The sequence below is a fragment of the Callospermophilus lateralis genome, chromosome 3 (genome assembly GCF_048772815.1).
Source record: "Callospermophilus lateralis isolate mCalLat2 chromosome 3, mCalLat2.hap1, whole genome shotgun sequence".
Classification (NCBI taxonomy): Eukaryota; Metazoa; Chordata; class Mammalia; order Rodentia; family Sciuridae; genus Callospermophilus; species Callospermophilus lateralis.
The window spans coordinates 33,215,735-33,233,478 of NC_135307.1; the positions used below are offsets into that span (position 1 = coordinate 33,215,735).

At 49.8% G+C, this 17,744-nt stretch overlaps 3 protein-coding genes across 10 annotated transcripts in view; 1 reads left to right on the forward strand and 2 right to left on the reverse strand.

The window, feature by feature from the left end:
- Positions 1-809: 809 nt before the first annotated feature.
- Positions 810-9,483, reverse strand: Ndrg2 (NDRG family member 2). Of its 7 annotated transcripts, none has more exons than XM_076849938.2 (17): positions 9,415-9,483; positions 7,834-7,900; positions 7,052-7,132; positions 6,692-6,733; positions 6,232-6,337; positions 5,885-6,005; positions 5,646-5,708; positions 4,640-4,700; positions 4,345-4,431; positions 4,102-4,158; positions 3,826-3,929; positions 3,312-3,356; positions 2,983-3,034; positions 2,458-2,505; positions 2,182-2,217; positions 2,002-2,053; positions 810-1,796 (listed from the first exon to the last, which is right to left on the reverse strand). In XM_076849938.2, the coding sequence occupies exons 3-17, from the start codon at positions 7,124-7,126 to the stop codon at positions 1,630-1,632; spliced, it is 1,116 nt and encodes a 371-aa protein (XP_076706053.1). In that variant the 5' UTR covers positions 7,127-7,132; positions 7,834-7,900; positions 9,415-9,483; the 3' UTR covers positions 810-1,629. The 7 variants fall into 7 exon arrangements, with proteins under 7 accessions (XP_076706053.1, XP_076706052.1, XP_076706054.1 ...); XM_076849937.1 differs by lacking the exon at positions 9,415-9,483 and adding an exon at positions 8,775-8,859; XM_076849939.1 differs by lacking the exon at positions 9,415-9,483 and adding an exon at positions 8,550-8,757.
- Positions 9,484-12,314: 2,831 nt separating this feature from the next.
- On the forward strand, positions 12,315-14,092 carry Tppp2 (tubulin polymerization promoting protein family member 2). The gene is made up of 3 exons (XM_076849285.1): positions 12,315-12,487; positions 12,734-12,887; positions 13,910-14,092. Exons 1-3 carry the CDS (start codon positions 12,315-12,317, stop codon positions 14,090-14,092), a joined length of 510 nt encoding a protein of 169 aa, XP_076705400.1.
- A 1,046-nt stretch (positions 14,093-15,138) lies between these two features.
- The window catches only part of Rnase13 (ribonuclease A family member 13 (inactive)), a 41,638-nt gene continuing 39,032 nt past the window's right edge, over positions 15,139-17,744 (reverse strand). For both annotated transcript variants that reach the window (XM_077109133.1, XM_076848138.2), the window contains one exon: positions 15,139-17,593. In XM_077109133.1, the coding sequence (XP_076965248.1) occupies positions 15,613-16,083 (471 nt within the window). In that variant the 5' untranslated portion in view covers positions 16,084-17,593 and the 3' untranslated portion in view covers positions 15,139-15,612. The remainder of the gene's footprint in view (positions 17,594-17,744) is intronic.

The window sequence follows — 17,744 nt, forward strand, 5'->3', positions numbered from 1 at the left end:
CAAGTTGCACCAATCAAATGATGAAAGTATATAATTGCCCATGGGGTTTCTATAAAGCAAACTCATATGATCTTGTAATATTCCATCCACAGTACTCCCGCCAAAAATGCTATAAAGTGCCTTCTCAGTTTTACTTGTGCTTCAAGAGCTCAAGAATCAGCCTTCAATAGCAGTAAGATGTTTAAATTCCTGATGGTTGTTATTCACATTTGTTAAAAAGCTTCTTAGAGAATCACAAATGTAGTCTAACTAGCTCCCAGATCCCTTGTATTCAAAGAAAGGTAGAGGAATTTCCAAGAGGAATGAATCCCCTTGTGACCCTCCCGAAAGTCTTCAGAATTGGATGAACTATGAACAGCCCAAGCCCTATATAGTAACTTCATTAATCCTGTTCTACTGATTATATTGAACCATCTATAATGGACTCTGGGTGACCTCTACAAGGATCCTGCAGGAAGGTGTATTGCAAGGCATTCTCAGATAGCTTGCTTTTTTTCTCAAAGATCATGATTTTGGTGGCATCTTTGAAATTCTATTACCTTTAGTAATAATCCACAACTAACAAGGCAGTCTTCTGAGATCTAAGTAATTCCTCTCTCACAAACTTGATATTATAGGAAAAACAATACCATTCTACAGGAACTGGGGCCAGTTCCCATATAGTCATATTTTGTGAAGTATTTTTGTTACATAAGCCCTCCCCCATGATTTATGTTACTTTAAGAAGAGAATTTTAAGGGTTGGGCAAGAAGAGGATAGGAAAAGAAGCATGATGCAGAATGTAGTCAGACCAAGAATAATAATGATGCTCAGATTTCTCTACAGTTTATTGTCACAGCAGAAGTTGTGGGAGACAGGAGGCCACCTTCCACGAATAACACAGTGTGGTCAGAGCCCCAACATAGCCCTTCCCACCCCTCTGCCAAACCCCAAGCATCCTGGCTCAAGCTTGGCTTCCTCCCCATCCCACTCTAGACACACACTGACAGCTACCAAAGTTAGTGCAGCCAAATGGCCCCAGGCCCCTTCCCATTGCCCCCAGCTCCAGACTTTCCATCATATCATTCATTGCCACCATCTCCCATTCCAACTTCCTCTTTATATGCTGGACATTTTATCACATTCTGAGGACCACTAACCCACCAGCTAGCCTCCTCTGACACACATTCATTGAGGCCCATTCCCTTTAGGGCCCTGAGGAGTTAATAAGAAGCCATATCAGCTTTGGTGAATGGAACCCCAGCCCCAAATCCCCTGCCCTTGCAAATATGGGATAAGTAGGGAGTCTGATCCAGGCACCATGACAGCCACAACAGCCTCTTATCCCTCATCTACAGACAACTAGGTCAAGGAGAGAGGATACATGCCTTCTCCTCCATAACACCAAAATGGGAGAGGGGATAATTTAGGGGTCTGGGTCCCTAAGAGATATTAAGCACCTCTCCCAGGAGCTAGGGGAATCACAGGTTAAAGGTCAAGGTTAGGGTAGCAATCAAAGATCAAGGTCATCTCCCCAACAGTGATCTGCCCATTTCCCTTGCTTAAGCTAGCCCAGTGCCCTCATGCGCCTCCCAGGTTAGTGCTGTGGGAGGTGAGGGCTGGGTCCCACACCAGGGCAACAAGGGTCATTCAACAGGAGACCTCCATGGTATGCCCTGGGGGACCTGAAGAAAGAGTTCCAGATTCACTGCTCTGAGACAGGGTACGGGAGCGGGACCGGTTGCCATCAATGGATGCTGCACTGGTCAGAGAGGCTGTGCGAGACCGGGAGAGGCGAGTCATGCAGGATGAGGCCACTGTGGAGACAGAAGGATAAGAAGGAGTCAGAAAGTAGTGGGGAAGGGAGACTGGCAACTCAGTGTGGGGTGCTGATGTGGAGACCAGAGAGTCAACGAGTCTGATGGCAGATGGTGGAGTGTCCAGGAATTTACTAACATGGTTCCACCCTCTCAGTGCCCATCCCTCCCTTGTCCTCATGATAGCTTCTCTCCCCACACTCACTGTAGCCCATGCCTTGCAGGAAGTACTTGAAGGCCTCAGTCAGCTTGCCTGGCTGTGGAAGTAAGATGAGAGAGACAGACAGTGAGCTTAGAGGCCCAGCAGGAGCCCAAGGCCATGGTGGGGTGAGAACCACTAATGTCCTAGCCCTCTTCCCCATCTCATGGACAGCAGGGTACTCACCTGAGTTAGCTGGGGCTGACCTCCAGAGTCCGCCATCTGCTCAGGAAACAGCCACCAAGAAAAAATGATATACATATAAATCAAATGATCCACACAGAGAGGTAGAAAAGGGTCTCTCTTTCCTAGCTTCCTGACTCCAGTCCCTTTGTTTTAGTCTTCATTCACTCTACTTGCTCCCATGCAGAAGAATCAAATAGACTTAGACGCTGAATTTAGAGAGGCTATATGGCTCCAGACAGAGGGCCAGAAGTCAGGCTGAGCTTGGAGTAGAATTACCTTGAGGAACGAGGTCTGGGTGGGGTCCAATTTTGAGTTACATTCCACCTGTAGTAAGTAAAAGGTTGAATGAATGAGATCACTCTCTCTGGGGCCCCTCCCCTCCCAAGGACCCTAATCCCAGTTCTTTTCTCTATCAGCCCCCTACCCAGTGCCTCCTTACCAAGAATCAAAGAAATCAAATTTTTTTTTTTTTTTGCTAACGTACCTTTCTTTCTTTCTTTCTTTCTTTCTTTTTTTTTTTTTTTTTTTTTACTGGGGATTGAACCCAGGAGCACTTTACCTCTGAGTTTATTTTGAGGCAAGGATTTGCTAAGATGCTGAGGCTGGCCTCGAGCTTATGATCCTCCTGCCTCAGCTCCTGAGTCACTGGGATTACAGGTATGTGCCTCCACCCCCAGCAAAGAATCAAATTCTTAATTTGCCCCAAAGTTGACCTCCCTGTCCCAAATTGAGTAGTTTGCCCCTCTCACCACCACCCTCAGACCCCAACTCTCCCTCACTACCCCCAGATTTTCTACTGACCACTGCATCTTCATGGGGTGCTTGGTCTCCTACCACCAACATCACAGGGCATCTACAGGCATAGTTGGGGAGAAGTCAGTAAGCCCCTGACACTCCCTCACCCACCTCTTCCTAGCAAAGCAGAAGGAAAAATGTCTGACTCTAAAGAGAAAACAGCCTCTTTCCCTCTGCTAACCCCACCAAGAAGATTCAAAGAGGGAAGACTTTACCAAATATAATGGGACAAGAGATGATAGAGAAATTCCCTGACAAAAACTCTCCTTGTAAGGGATACAAAGACCTAGGGAAGATCCAGGGAGAGAGGCAAAGCCTTATTTCTTAAGTCTTACTTGAGGGTGATTTCACCTCCACGCTCAAAGTTCAGATCTCGGCGGCTAGAGAGGGGTTCAAAGAATAGAAATTTTAGACAAGCAATGTGATCCATCCAGATATAAGCTCTCCCTCTGTGAGAAAGCCATCTTCCTTCTTTATGATCAAATATTGATAATTCAAGGTAGAAACCAAAGGAGAAGAGAGCCAGCAGATCCCAAGCAAAACTGCTATGGTCACCTATGCCCTATATCCCTGATCAGAGGGCAGCAAAGAGGGAAGAAGGGCACAAGAACAAGAGATCATCTTATCTCTGAGAATCCAAAAATCCATGGGAGGTAAACAAGAGAAAGGGGACAGTGCCTCACAATTCTTCCTTCTGGGTCTGTCCTGAGCTGCCCAAGCTGCACACCAAACCCTGCCCTCCTCCCACACTGCATACTTCTCAGACTCCCCTGTCTCCTCTGTACCTCCCATGCCCCCCAGTTCCCACTATTAATTTCTCTCACATGCACACACACACAGTCCACTTACTTGTTGTAACTGTTCCAGTAGAGTTCAATGTTCTCCAGGTTGGGTGCATGTGTAATGATATTCCTGTACTTTTGTATCAACTCTGAATTTCCAGACAACTCTTCCTGAAGGACAGACAGGAGATAACTTAGGGTTAAAAAGAGAAGCAAGCAACCACTGCATAAGAGGCAAGCCTTCTTCTTTCCCCAGATCATGTACCAGCTTAAAGAAGTCATCCTAGGCATTCAAGTCCCTGCTGGTCCCCCCTACTTCCTCCATCTTCCACAACCAACCTACCTGGCTGAAAAGATGCCCAAGGATCATCTCCGGAATGGAAGAGGTGAGGCCCGTTAACTACGAGGAAAGGGCAGGGGAACAAGTTCAGGACCTTATGGGGAAAAGAGACCAGGCAAATGATACAGCTTCACTTCCCTACCTATCACCCTCTATGTGAAGCTTGAGTCCATATGGTTGCTCCATAGAGCTAGGCCCAAACAAGGGGAGCCCCACCCTAGACATCCAAACAGAAGTCTTCCAAACCTTGTGGGCTGCCCAATCCATCCAACCCTTGGCATTGGGATCAATGTTGATGAGAACAAGACCTTCAACTGTGTCCGGGTGGTTAAGCTGAGGGGCAGTAGAAGGAAAGAAATCAGAAACAGGGCATGGCCTTATCCCTTTCCCACTGAACTCCACCCATCCTGAGGTTCCCTCAGGTGGGCCTGACTGCCCACCCTTGTCCCCACTTCCTCCTCTGAACACACACTAATAAGCAATATTCTTCTAATCGGTAAGGACCCTCCTTTTCCCCACCTAGAAATTTTTTATTTCTTACAGCGTATCGCGACAGGATGTAGGCTCCAGCTCCGACACCAACTCCAATTATTGTAGAGAAACTATAAAAAGGAAATGTATGTCTCATGGGCTCAGGTGTCTAAAACCTGTCAGAGTCCAGTAGTCTCCTCAAACTCTTCACCCTCCTTTCTGAGTTAAGAGGCACAAACGAGGACAGCAAGGGACCCTCTTTTGGGGGATATAAAGGAAGGTACTAAGGAGCTAAAAGCTGGTGACAAGGTTGGCACTGGAAGCCAGTGTAGATCTCTGAAGACTAGCCCCAGCGTCCTCTGAGAGAGCTAGTATCTTGAGATAAAACACCTATCTACCAATCTACCAACTACTCTTTCCTATATGCATAGCTCTTTGTATATTCTTTAGAGCTAGTTCAACTTGTTCTGCTTTCTAGAATGGAACTTAGCAAGAGGTGAAATCAGACACAACTGTAGTGAACAACATAAGGGGGAAACAGAGGCAAGGAGGTTCTTAGAGTTGCCAAGAGCCATAGTGCCCAGGAAAATCTAAGAACAGAACCCAGGAGTCAGCATCTCCCTGTGCATGTCAAAGAAACAAGCCTGTGTGGCCTTTTCTTCCTTCTCCCACTCACTCACACACAGGGCTCGCAGAGAACCCGCAGTTCACCAGGTGTGTGTGTGGAGGAGGGAAGAGTGGGAGGGGAAGAGACAGGTCTATCTGGTTCCTCAGTGATTAGGTCACCCCTACCTCTTCCTCTCTAGCTTCCAGATCTAAGAAGCCCCTCCCCAGCCAGAGACAGGTCTAAGCACAGACCACCCCCACTTTCCTCCATTCTCTAAGGCTATTCCGTAGTCAATTTTCTAAACCCACCACACTCCTCTCAACAATCAAGGTGGGGTATGAGGGAGAAAGAATATATTGACACCAGATACTAAAACTTAGCCCAGGAACTATGGTGGGCACAGTATTGCTAAGGGCCTCCTTGTACTGGAAAGAGAACTCTGGTTTAGAGGGGTCCCCAGGCCTCTCACTTTAAGTACTGCAGGATGCAAGGGATCATGTCTGCAAGCTGGTCCAGAGACGGGTACTGGTATCTGGGGAAGAGAGGAATGTTAAGATACTAATCTGTGCCCACACTTCCCATCTCAGGTGCCCTCCTTATCCTCTGCCAGAATCACCCCTGCCTTCCCTTCCTCCTCCCTGGTCCATTCTTCCCCACACCTGCCCTATACCTTACAAGTCTGGTAAACGGGTAAGGGGTTATTCTCACCCCAAAGGGAATACAGGAGCCCCCTCTTCCATTCCAGGGGCATCCACATGAACCCGCACGAAGTTTTGAATGATTTCCTGCATATCCCCAAATTGAAACAGCGGCTGGAAGCAAGATTTATCTAAAGAGAACCCACATCACCCCAACAAGAGAATCAGACAGGCAAAGTGTCCCCACATCAGAACCCACCCACCCTCTTGCTTTGATGCCACAATCAGGCTAGGAGAGAACTTCTTGACAAGCCCCTGGGCTCCCTGCCTGCCCACACTCTCTCTTCCCTCTACAATTGTACCCTTCCCTCAGCCTCTTCCCAGAAAGGAGGAACAGGAGAAAATAAAGGTCCTTACAGTTGAGTCCCACGTCATGGTACGTGAATATCGCTGGGCGTTTGGGTTTAGGGGTGCCATAGACAGTAAAAGTGACAGAGCCGTAAGGTGTCTCCACAGAGTGAGTCTGTAGGAAAACAGGTCACCATCAGGGAGGAGTTAGGCTGAGAGGAACAGGGGCCAGAGAAGGAGCTACACAAAATCAGGAAGATGGGGGTGGCAGAGAGAAGAAAACAAATTAAAAATAGGATCAGCAGGAATTTGGGGCAACATGATGGTGGAGATGGGTTTGAGGATGGAAAAGAATGATTGGAGAGCATCAGGGAACTCTGAGAAGGGAAGAAGAAGGAAGGAAGGAAAGAGGAGAGCTGGGGAAGGGAACTTAAGTGAAAACAGGAGAAAACCAGGTAGGGGCCCTTTCTAGATCCTGGGGGAGAGGACAGCCCCTTCTCCCACCCTGGGACTGCCCTCATGCTGTTACCTGTCCCTGGTCCAGGAGGATTCGGGCAGCTAACTCAGCCTCCTGGAGAGACACACATACAGACAGATACACACAGATACACACAAACATGAAGAGTCAGATGGAGTGACACACATAGGTAGAGAGACCAACAAAGACCAAAGAAAGAGATTGACAAAAAAGACAGGAGAGGATGAAGATTAGTGCAGTGATAAGACAAGGACCTGGGTCCCAGCTGCAGCATAAGGGATGAGAGATGGGTGGAGGTGGAGAAGCAGGAGTGCGCATTAGAATGAGAGCCACAGGCTTGGAAGCCAGGAGGCAAAGGGAATGCTTAGGGGGCTAGGATTTGGGCAGGGAAGCCAGAGGGTCTCCAGTAACCTTGGCCGCCTCAGGGGTCTGTCCTGGCAACAGCGGCTTCTCCTCTGTGATCTGCACCTCCTGAAGCTCTGCCATGGTGGCCTGGCAGGGTGAGGAAACAAGACAGGGTAGTTGCCTCCTCACCCTTACCCCTCCTCAAACACTGGGCTTCCCCTGTCAGCACTGGACAATACAAAGTATAGAGGAACCCAGGAGTTGAAGACTACTCCAGGATACCCATAGGACCTTTCCTGCCTCAGCTCCATTTCCAGACCACCTGGGAGAGGGGGGTGCAGAACAGGAATCAGGACACCACTCCTCTTCAGACTGCCAGCCTCACTGCTGCCCCTTAATACAGGCACCTCCAGACCCTACCCCTCCCCTATCCTGTACGGAAATACCAGAGTAGAACAGCAGTGTGGCTCTGGTTTCCCAGGCTATATTTAGGGGACACCCACACTCCCAGTTAGGTAGAGGGTGAAACTCGTGGCTCAGTGACTGGGTACTCTAAACATACAAAGGAGTAGGGTGATGAGAGTTCACGGTGGACTATAACCTTCAACTAAAGCCCAAGGTCAGCAACTCAAAGGAAAGGGGATTAAAAGTAGTCAGAGCAATGAACAACTGAGGAAAGGGACACTACAGCACAGGGACCTGAGTATCCAACCCAACCAATGCCTCCCTTTGTCCCAAGACTCAAGACTCCCTCCTGATTACATTCAACATCAGGGGCCAGGAGGGGTAGAGCACCAGGGCAGACCTGCAGAAGAAGGAGTTTACAGCTTGTGGGTGGGGTCACTTACTGGGCTCCTATTGGCTGGATTCAGTGGGATTAAGGGTCAGGGTTCTCACTCCTCCTGACTCTGGGGTCTGAGAAAACACAGTTACACGAGGTGAATGACATGGGAAACAGACCCTGGGTCTTTTAGGGACAGGAAGCATCAGCCAAGACCCAGACTCCCAGGGTCACTAACCCTCCCCAATCTCTACCCCTGAGTCCAGAGAACGCGTCCTCTCTAGGCTTCAATCAATAAAGGTTGGAGGGACCTGCAGGACAACACGGAGCTGGCTTCTGCCCAGGCTGGGGTGGGGGCTGGCTAGAAGGAAGTGCTGATGTGGAGGAGGAAAAAGCATATCTGTCAAAACCTCTGGATTCTAACCCTGGCTCTGCCACTACCAGTGTGACCTTGGCCCACTGGGTTACTACTCAAATCTCCTCCTGTAAACTAAAAGCGGGGAGTAGGGGGCCTCCAAAATTTCTGACAGCTCTCGTTTAAGATGAGGGTTTCCCTCCACCATATAAAAACAAAAAAGTCTCCAGCCTTCAGCCGGCCCTCTGTAAATCCTGTGAGTGGAGAAAGGGGAGGGTGGGGAAGGCGGTCCCATAATCTCCCAGCCTCCCCCGACGGCGAGCCAGGGCAAGCGCCAGCTGGGAAGGGATGAGTAGGATTTACGGCACTGGCCGGGCCCAGCACCCAAAGCCTGTCCCTACGCTGCCAGTCCGCGTGAGGATCGACACCTTTGGGCTGCAGGCGCCAAGCGTCGGGCACCGTGGACACAATCTCTCGCACACCCCAAACACGCCCGTCGGCTCGCAAAAGCCTCCGCCTTTGTGCGCAGCAGCCCTCTCCTTGCGGGGCCCCTTTCCCGGAGCCGCCAGCTTCAATAAATCGGGATCAAACCGCCCACCGGCCCGGCGGGCGCCTTCCAGGCCCGGCGGCCCCTCGCCTGCCCCTCCCCCTACCTGCTGCCGCCGCGGTTGCTTCCACCTTCACTTGCCTTTGACTCGGGCCCGCCCCGGCTCGGACTCCCCGCAGACCCGCCCCCGGCCCGCCCCGGCCCGCCCACGGGCCGACAGCTCCCAACAGATCCGCCCCAGACCCCCAGTAAACACACCCCCCTTTACCCCGCCCCAGACTGTCCTCGGCTCAGGGAGGGGCTGTGCTGGGGCAGAAGGGAGTACAAGGAAAGCAAACTGGGGGATGCTTCCAGGCTCCACTTGCGCTCCACACAACATCCCCCGCAAGGAGCGGTGTGGGGCGTGCGTGGGGACCCCTTAACCCTGCAAGGGATCCCTACGCCCGCTTTCGACACCGCCTCTATCCGTGGCCTGTATCTGCCTGTGGTACTCTAGCCCCCTTCGCCCCTAGACTCAGTTATGGGTTGGGTGGAGGGAGACCTACAAGGTACTGGCACCCCAAATTTTCAACTGCCGCCCCCTGGAAACAGAGAGCTAGGTAAAGGGAGGAGGAGGAGGGCGAAGCCGGCCGCTGAAGAGGATGGGGTCTCGCCGGCTGGGAGGGGTCGATGTGCCAGCTCCGAGCAGGGTTGGGGGCGTCGAGGACGCAGGAATTTCGACTCCCGGGTGCCCAGGGTCCTAGTACCTCCTTTCTTTGCTGCGTCCGACGCCTGCTCTCCGGCTGCTCTGCGAGAAGTTGGACAACAAGGAGCGGGGGCGGGGAATGCTGGGGGCCGCTATAAATAGAGGGTGTTCGCTGGAGGGGAGAGAGGATGGCCAACAGGGACTCCCGGGTCAAGGCCCCAACGAGGGAGGGCGTTGCTGAAGGAGGGGCCGGGGACCCCCAAGGGCTCTGACTCCTGGGTAAACAGGGGCGGAGGTGGAGTTGACCCTGCGGGGGTGGAGTGGGGGCTTGGGGAGGACGCAGTGTCCCGGGCTGGGACCCAAGAGACCCTGTGGCTAACCACTCCCAGTCCGGCCCAGGAAAGGAGGGCGAGACCGGCTCAGACTGGCTGAACGCAATCCCTACAAGATGGTGTCTGAGGGACTGCTGTGACTCTCCGTGCTTGGGTGGGTTTGTCACTCTACACTTCCACACACAGACACACCATAGATGGACCCTCCCTGTGCCCCTCAGAGGAATGTCGCCTGGAATGGGATAGTTGATGTGGCCAAGGAAATTCAAAGTTGTCTTATGCAAAAGGAAACCAGATTGAATTTCTCCCCACCTGCCCCCCCACTTCTATCTACCCTCCCTCCTAGGATCATCCCCACCCCATCCCCCTTCAGCCTGGTTCCTGAGCTGCCATTTCGGGGGCTGGGCACCAAGCCAGTTGGAAACAATGGCCAATGGAACCCGAGCTGCCAACTGCAACACCAGCATAGACTGCCCCCCCAGACCCCCAAACTGCTTTCCCCCTCCTGCTTGGGAACCACCCTCCCACCACTTCCCTCACCACTGGCAACCCCCTCCCATCCAAGGAACATCAATGCCCCTTTCATCCCCACTTGGCAGGTCTATTGGAAAGAAGGAGATGCCAAGAGGGAGGAGGGGACCCAGATTAAGAGAACTGGTTGGGCTCAAACCCAGGCTTCAAAACCCCCATATCCAGGGGCTCCTATGTTCCCGGATTTGGAGACCCCAGTTTTCCTGTTTCTTTCTCCCATTCCCTTCATAACTCTTTCTGTAGAAACTGGCACAAAAGGTTGGCACCATGGCTCCCTGCCTAGCCCCCTCAAGTCTCTGGATGCTGTTTAACACTACCCTAGACACGGAAGAGTCTGCTGAAATTAGGGTCATAATTTCAGAGGTATAGGACAAAAGACAAAGATCTCAGCTGCAATGATGGAACTTCAGTAGAAAGAGAACTTAGAGCAAGAATTTTGCCTGCAATTTTCTTTGATTTATCTAAAGTCAGCTTACTTGGAATGGGGGAGGGAGAGACCTGAAGGTTCCAGCATCTAAATTCGTCTCTGGGTCAGGATGACTCAGGGGGAACCTGATAAGGGGCCTAGGCAGGGGCTTGGGCCAGGCAGGAGGTGGGAAATTTCCACTGAGATCTATTTGCTTCCCATGCCTAGGGGTCCCATTCAGCCTACTGCAGGCAGCAGGAAGAGCTTTCAGAGGGTTCTTTCCTATTTGGACTGCTCAGAGACAGATCTGGGGGTAATTGTCCCAACAAAGACAGTACATTCTATATATTCAACTATACATTCAACTAAGCAACCGCTTTTAAGCACCTGCTATATGCAGTTACTGCACACATGGAATTCGAAGATGTGTGAAGTCTGGTCACACCCTCACTAGAAATTTGATCCAGTGGTCAGCAGATGGTATAAACACGAAAAAGTTTAGGGAAAAGTATGTATATATATATATAAGATCAACCTTTTGGAGAATAGATACTAGAGAATAGTTTTCCACTCTTTTAAGTAGATTAGAGACATATTCTTGTCTATTACATACCAAGACCCCCACTCTTTCCCTGTTGGGTCCAACACCCGGAGTCCTTCGAAATTGAGTTTGAGGTTGATTGGCCAAAGCTGGTGGGATTCTCCATGCTTGTTACTACACAGACTAGACAGAAGCACAGAGTGGACTGAAGTCGACCTGTTTTCATTTATCACTATTGTCTGAATGTTTATGAACCCCCAAAATTCATATTTTAAAATCCTAAATCCTAAAGTGATAAATTAGGTGGGACCTTCGGGTATCATGATTAAGTTTCATAAGGGCAGAGTCCGAATAAACAAGGGAGCTGTTTTCTCCTTTACCCCATGGTGTGAGGACACAGTAAGAAGGCATCATCTATGAACAAGAAAGCAGCCCTCACCAGACACCTAATCTGCTGATGCCTTGATCTTAGACTTTCTGGCCTCCAGAAATAAATTTCTGTTATTTATATGACAACTAGATTATATTTTGTTAACTGTGAGAACAAGCTAAGACACCTCCTCTGGGCTCTCCTCAGCTCTTTATTGTGGGGCAGAGCACCAGGCACTTTGATCAGGACCCAGAACTAGGCTGAAATGATGAAAATCTGAACAAGCCAGAAGGTTGGCAATTTGCTCAATTCATTGTGCAAGGTAAAGAGACCAAAAGCCCTTCTCCTAAGACAGGGATACAGCTGGAACCAGCAGTGATGTCACATAACCACTGAGATCACAGAAGCTTTCCTTCACGCCCCTTCCTGTCTCTTGGTTGCCACAGTCTCCCTAGCCCATTGACTCCCACATATCTGCACACACTTGCTTAAAAGGGTAGGAAGGGTCAGTGTACCATCCAGGCACTTTCAGGTACCCAAAAATGGTGGGAAAGGGGAATGTTCGGTGTGGAGTATTCCAAGTGCTGAGAAGGATTGACTCCTGCTGTTGCTGAGGCAGATGGAATGGAGAGGGGATGAAAAGAGAGGAGAAGGAAAGAGGGGAATTATTCCTGTGTCTGGTGAATATTAACCCCCATCCTCATTTTTCTTAAGTCCTCCCTTCCCCTCTTCCCTTATCCCCAAGGTTCCCCCTACTGCCCTCCCCCACCTTCAGCTGCTCATGGCATCAGAAGCAGAGAAAACGTTTCAGCGATTTGCTGTCTTTGGAGAATCATCAAGCAGTGGCACTGAAATGAACAACAAAAATTTCTCTAAACTGTGCAAAGACTGTGGCATCATGGATGGCAAGGCAGTCACCTCCACTGATGTGGACATTGTGTTCAGTAAAGTGAAGTAAGAAGACAAAGGTGGGGGTTGGGGCATAGCCAGAGCAAGGCAGTTGGCCATAAGGTGTTGGTGTGGACCAGCATTGGTACTGGGCTTACCAAGCAGCCTGTGAGGTTGGGGAGGGGACCTGCCCAGGCTGTTCTCTGCCCTCAAGACATTTGGTGATAGACAGGACAAAAGAGGCCAAGTCTGAGTAAGGGAAAGGTAATGAGTTCATATTCAAAGTCCCTGGATTTCTGTCTGACTCACCAGGGCCAAGAATGCCCGAACCATCACATTTTCAGAGTTTCAAGAGGCAATGAAGGAGCTGGGCCAGAAGCGGTTCAAGGGGAAGAACCCAGATGAAGCCCTGCAGGCTGTTTTTAAACTCATGGAAGGCAAGGACCCTGCCACCACTGGAGTTACTGTGAGTGAGGTTCTTCATCCCTAGCCCTTTATTCTACTTCCCTAAATCCCTACTGCTGCAGTCTCCCCTCCCATTCCTCAATGTCCTAAATCCAGTGCAACTATAGGAAACAGAGCATTAAGTCTGTGATGCACTGTTGGTACTGGCATAGACTTTACAGACCATGTAGTCATTCCAGAGGTGACCCAGAGAAGGGAAGTAATTTGCCCAAGGTGCGTGGCAATTGGGGGTTGGAGGTGAGCCACACCCCTAGCTGCAATATAGCTATTTTAATAGTAGAATTTAGAATCATTCCCAAGTCTCCAGGATCTGAGTCAGGCATCTAAGGCTTTGGGGGGACATTAACATAGAGGGTTTGGAACTTGATCCTCAGTCGTCCTGCTATTCTTACTTAAGATTTAATCTGAGATCCCTGCCAAGTTTGGTGGAGTATGCCTGTAATCCCAGTCACTAGGGAGGTTCAGGCAAGATTACAAATTCAAGGCCAGCCTCAGGAATTTAGCAAGACCTTCAGAAATTTAAGGAGACCCTATCTCAAAAAATAAAAAGGACTGGAGGATATAGTTCAGTTGTAAAGTGCTCCTGGGTTCAATCCCTAGTACCAAAAAAAAAAAAAAAAAAAGAGAGAGAGAGAGAAAGAGAGACCTCTTACCTGTCACCCACCATTTTACTTAATTGTACCCTCTATATGAAAAGCTATTTCTACTCTGTCCATTGGGTCAGAGGCTGAAGTTCTTTGGCAGCAGTCTGGTCAGAAAAACTCCACTGGAAACAGAAGCATCCACGCCCCCTCCTCACAGACCACACGCACTCTTACACCAGATTCCTCCTGCCTCAGAAGTAGATGGCTCTTGCCAGAGGTCCTGCCCACAGCTGCTTCTGGGCCATGAGGAAGCAGTACTGTGCCAGAGGCATAGCAAGAGCTGTGTGCTCTTGTTCTGAGGATCTAAAGCCATCTTTGGGGAAGGGCTGTGACAGTGCAGGGGAAGGAAGAGGGCTCAAACCCCTCCTCTGGCTTGCAGAAGGCAACAACAGTGGGTGGAGTAGATCGTCTCACAGACACCAGCAAGTACACCGGTACCCACAAGGAGCGCTTTGATGAAAGTGGCAAGGGCAAGGGGATTGCAGGACGGGAAGAAGTGACTGACAACACTGGCTATGTGAGTGGCTACAAGGGTGCTGGCACCTATGATAAGAAGAAGTAGAGAAGAGGCTCATCTTAGCCTGCCCTGACCCTTCATCTTTAACACCAGGGAGCTTGAGAAGCAATAAACATCTGTGTGTGCAGCAGTAAATAAGCTCAGTCTAATGAGGGTGAGGGACTAATTGTTGCACTGGTGGAGAGGGGGAATAGAGAGAGTCCAAGGAGTCAAGGTATAGCCATATGTCCTTTTACCCTGTCTAGTTTCATGATTATCAGCTGTAAGTTAGCACTCCCCTCAATTTCTAACAACAGGACAAGGAATATACTTGGAGATAAGAGATGAGCAAGATGTGGAAGCGTAAGTATTTATGTGTTCACATATCACTAGTATCCATCCCTTCTATCTCCAAAGGGGAATAGCATTTTCTTATTTGACATAATGTGACCTAGCTGACAATTATAGGAGCCCCCCCCCCTTTTTTTTTGGTACCGGGGATTGAACTCAGAGGTGCTTAACCACTGAGCCTAGCCTCATCCCCAGCCCTTTTTATATTTTATATTTTAGAGACAGGGTCTCGCTGCTTAGGGCCTTGCTATGTTGCTGAGGCTGGCTTTGAATTCAGGATCCTCCTGCCTCAGCCTATTAAGTCTCTGTGCCGGCTAATTATTTGATCCTTTCTTATCCCTCTAACCTTCCACATATAATGCAATCCAGGTTTTGTTGGGAGAGAAATAGTAACCAGGTAAGGCAGCCTGACTCCTATTACAAATTTGTTCCAGAGCTGGGGGAAAGGAGAATCCATTTTCAACACCCAGGTTACAAGTGAGTTTTACCCACCCCAACTCCATCATGGTACCCATGGAACGGAAGACCTCTGTGTGTATTAGGGGCTGGGAGGTTCTAGGGATCAAACCCAGGATCTTGCACATACTGAGCAAATATGCTCTGCTACTGAACTACATCTTTTGATTTCTAAGGGTAGCTGGGCAAGATGGCCAGAGATGGGTGGTCACTAGGACTTGGAGAGCAAGAAAAAAAGAATTAAATCAGGACTGATTCAGATGTGTTTTTAACTTTTTATTTTGAAATGATTACAGATCCACAAGAAGTTGCAAAAATTGGTATAATGAGGTCTTATGTACCCTACACCCACTTTTCCCCAATGGTCCTATCTTAACTCAGAATGTGGTTTTAAAACTCTACATGGCCAGAACCAGGCCCACCTCATCCACCTCATGCTTTATTAGCAGCAGACCCTGGAGTTTGGACAATGTTGGGAGCTACTGAAAATAAAGGAATGGATGAGAGAAGATAACTTGAAATCCCAGTGGCCCTCGATGAGAAGGAAGGCAGGTTGACAGCAGTGGGAGTGCTGGGAGAGATAGCTCTGGACTCATGAGGAGGAGAAAGGAAAGGGCAGGTGATGTAAAGGGAACTATCAATGATTTCCCAGAGGTGCAGAACAGAGACTGAGGAGGATTGTAGGGAAATGAGGCTAAAGTGGGTCTAAAGGTCTCAGGGAGGTTCCTATAGCTAGAGATACCCACCAGGTAGGTTTGGAAGGGAAGAAATTGTCAATTTTAAGTTCTCTTGTAGAGGCCAAGGATACCTATCGGTTGGCCCTCATACTTGCTGGAGCAGAGCAGGTAGAGCTTTCGGTTGGTTTCAGTGCTTGAGTAGCGGCAGCTGGTGGGTGGCTGTCTCTTGTTCACTCTGCAGATTGTGATGGGGAAGGGCTTCGTGGTGAGTGTGCAGTATTCATTGTAGTTCTCACAGAAGCTCTCACTATTCTTGCAGGACTTCCAGATGGTATTCCAGGGGGTGTGCAACACGTAATGTGTCTTAGGACAATACCATTGCTCCTTTCTGCCCCGCACGTAGGACATAAAACCATTACAGTAGCCCTTGAAATCATCCGGGAATTTCGCCTTGGGATAGTCCATGTTTAAGGTGCGGAAGTTCTGGACAGCAATCTCCAGCTGAACGGCCATGACCAGAGTGGGCCCTAGAACAAGCTGGAGGAAGAGAAGCTGGGCCACAGCTGGTGCCATTCCTCCTGCTGGCAGAGTTAAGGTGGTTGGAAGTAGGGTGGGCCTACAGTGTCTGTATGCCCCTTCCCAGAGCCTCCAGTATTACCCAACCTTCCCCATATGCCTTCCCTGCTCTTTTAAAGGTGGCCGTTCAGCCCAAGTCCTCATGACCCAGAGAGGGGAGGCAGGTGCCCAAGTCCACCCAGGTAATCTGCCATCTCCACCATCCCTCCCTTGGTCCACCACCAGGTCTCAGTCTCACCCAGTCTGTGAGCTGCAACACTTGTAGAATGAGCTTCAGCCAGCTTATGAGTGAGAAATGCTCCCAGTGGTCCCTGGCCCAACACCCTTTGCTAAAAAATGCAGAGCACTAAGAGGAACAAACTGGGCTGATGAGTCTAACAGTTCTGGAGGAAGAGCAGGAACTGAAGACAGCTGGGCGTGCAGGGATGCTTCTTGCCTGAGGCCAAGAACAAGCTAGAGGTAAGATGAGGCTAATAAAAAGTCTCTGGGTAAAGACCAACCTGGAAAGAATGAGTGGGCCCTGAATTTGGGGACCCCCTGTGCTGAGGGGGTTGGATGGGTGGGAGGAAAGAAACATTGCTCTCGGGTCGTCTCTTCATTGGTGTCCTCAGAACACTGAGTTCCAGCCTCCTTGCCAGAAGTTTCGAAGTTCCTGGGCTTGCTTTGATGTTTGCTCAGGCTCATCAGCCCTGCTCTCTCAGCAAGGTGAAAAGGAAAGCACCATCATGTTTCTGAGACATAAAGTGCTTCTTATTCCTGACCCTCAGAGAACGGAGGGCCCAGCACTCCCTGGTCCCGCTCACAGGAGCCCCCAAGGCCATGTGCACAGGGACCTCCCACCAAAATGCCAGGCTGAGAGTCAAGGACTACCTCAAGGACTCCCCACCGTCCCTGTCATCAACCAGTGCCCCTAATGTGTGATTCAGGCCCCGTCAGAGGACTCCTGGAAATCTATGCACGATAACTCTAAAACCCAAAACTTGACAGATTGTTTCCAACAGTATAACCTGGACTTAAAAGGTGGTGGACCCACTGAGCCTGGTCTGATCAGATTCTCACTCTCAGTTGATCTTTGGGTGGTTTGTTGTGCTGGAGAAAGGGCCAGGTTTCCTATTTCTCTTTTTACCAAATATCTGCCCCCTTCATCAAAAAGCAAGCTTCCCGGAGCCTGCCAGCCCTCGACCTTGATTTCCACAGGCCCCTCAGCCTCGTGTCGATGCAGGGTGTTGTCAACATTGTGAGATTTCGCTTAGAAATGAAAGTGAAAACCTTTTCACTTTCACCAGCAGGAGAGGAAGTCAGAAGGCTGAACACTGAGTACTCTGAGGCCCACTCTGCAGCCCAGGGGGGGGACAAAGGGAGACCAAAGAAAGAAGTTGCTGTTCTCTCTATGGCCCCTTATCCACGGCTTCCCAGACTTACCTTTCCTATTGCACAAACTCGAGTCCAACAGAAGTTCATCCTTCTCACAACTCACTTCTGTGTTTACCTCAGTTTCCCCAGTTACCTGTGCAAGAAACCTGAGAGTGATCCCAGGCTTATCTGTCTCCCTAACCCACCTACTGGGGGGTCAGGACTGTGTGATGGCTAAGATCATGGCTTTTGAGTAAAACAGACCAGGAACTGAATTCTGGCTTTGCAGATTACAGACTGTGAGC

What these genes read in the sequence shown, in the direction of transcription:
- Ndrg2 (XM_076849938.2), bottom strand. Translation starts at nt 7,126, where the DNA reads ATGGCAGAGCTTCAGGAGGTGCAGATCACAGAGGAGAAGCCGCTGTTG. An exon ending in AGACCCCTGAGGCGGCCAAG is followed by an intron (nt 6,734 to 7,051) that starts GTTACTGGAGAC and finishes GTGTCTCTCCAG; the next exon opens with GAGGCTGAGTTAGCTGCCCG. An exon ending in CACCCCATGAAGATGCAGTG is followed by an intron (nt 2,506 to 2,982) that starts GTCAGTAGAAAA and finishes TACTTACTACAG; the next exon opens with GTGGAATGTAACTCAAAATT.
- Tppp2 (XM_076849285.1), top strand. Translation starts at nt 12,315, where the DNA reads ATGGCATCAGAAGCAGAGAAAACGTTTCAGCGATTTGCTGTCTTTGGA. An exon ending in ATTGTGTTCAGTAAAGTGAA is followed by an intron (nt 12,488 to 12,733) that starts GTAAGAAGACAA and finishes CTGACTCACCAG; the next exon opens with GGCCAAGAATGCCCGAACCA. An exon ending in CTGCCACCACTGGAGTTACT is followed by an intron (nt 12,888 to 13,909) that starts GTGAGTGAGGTT and finishes TCTGGCTTGCAG; the next exon opens with AAGGCAACAACAGTGGGTGG.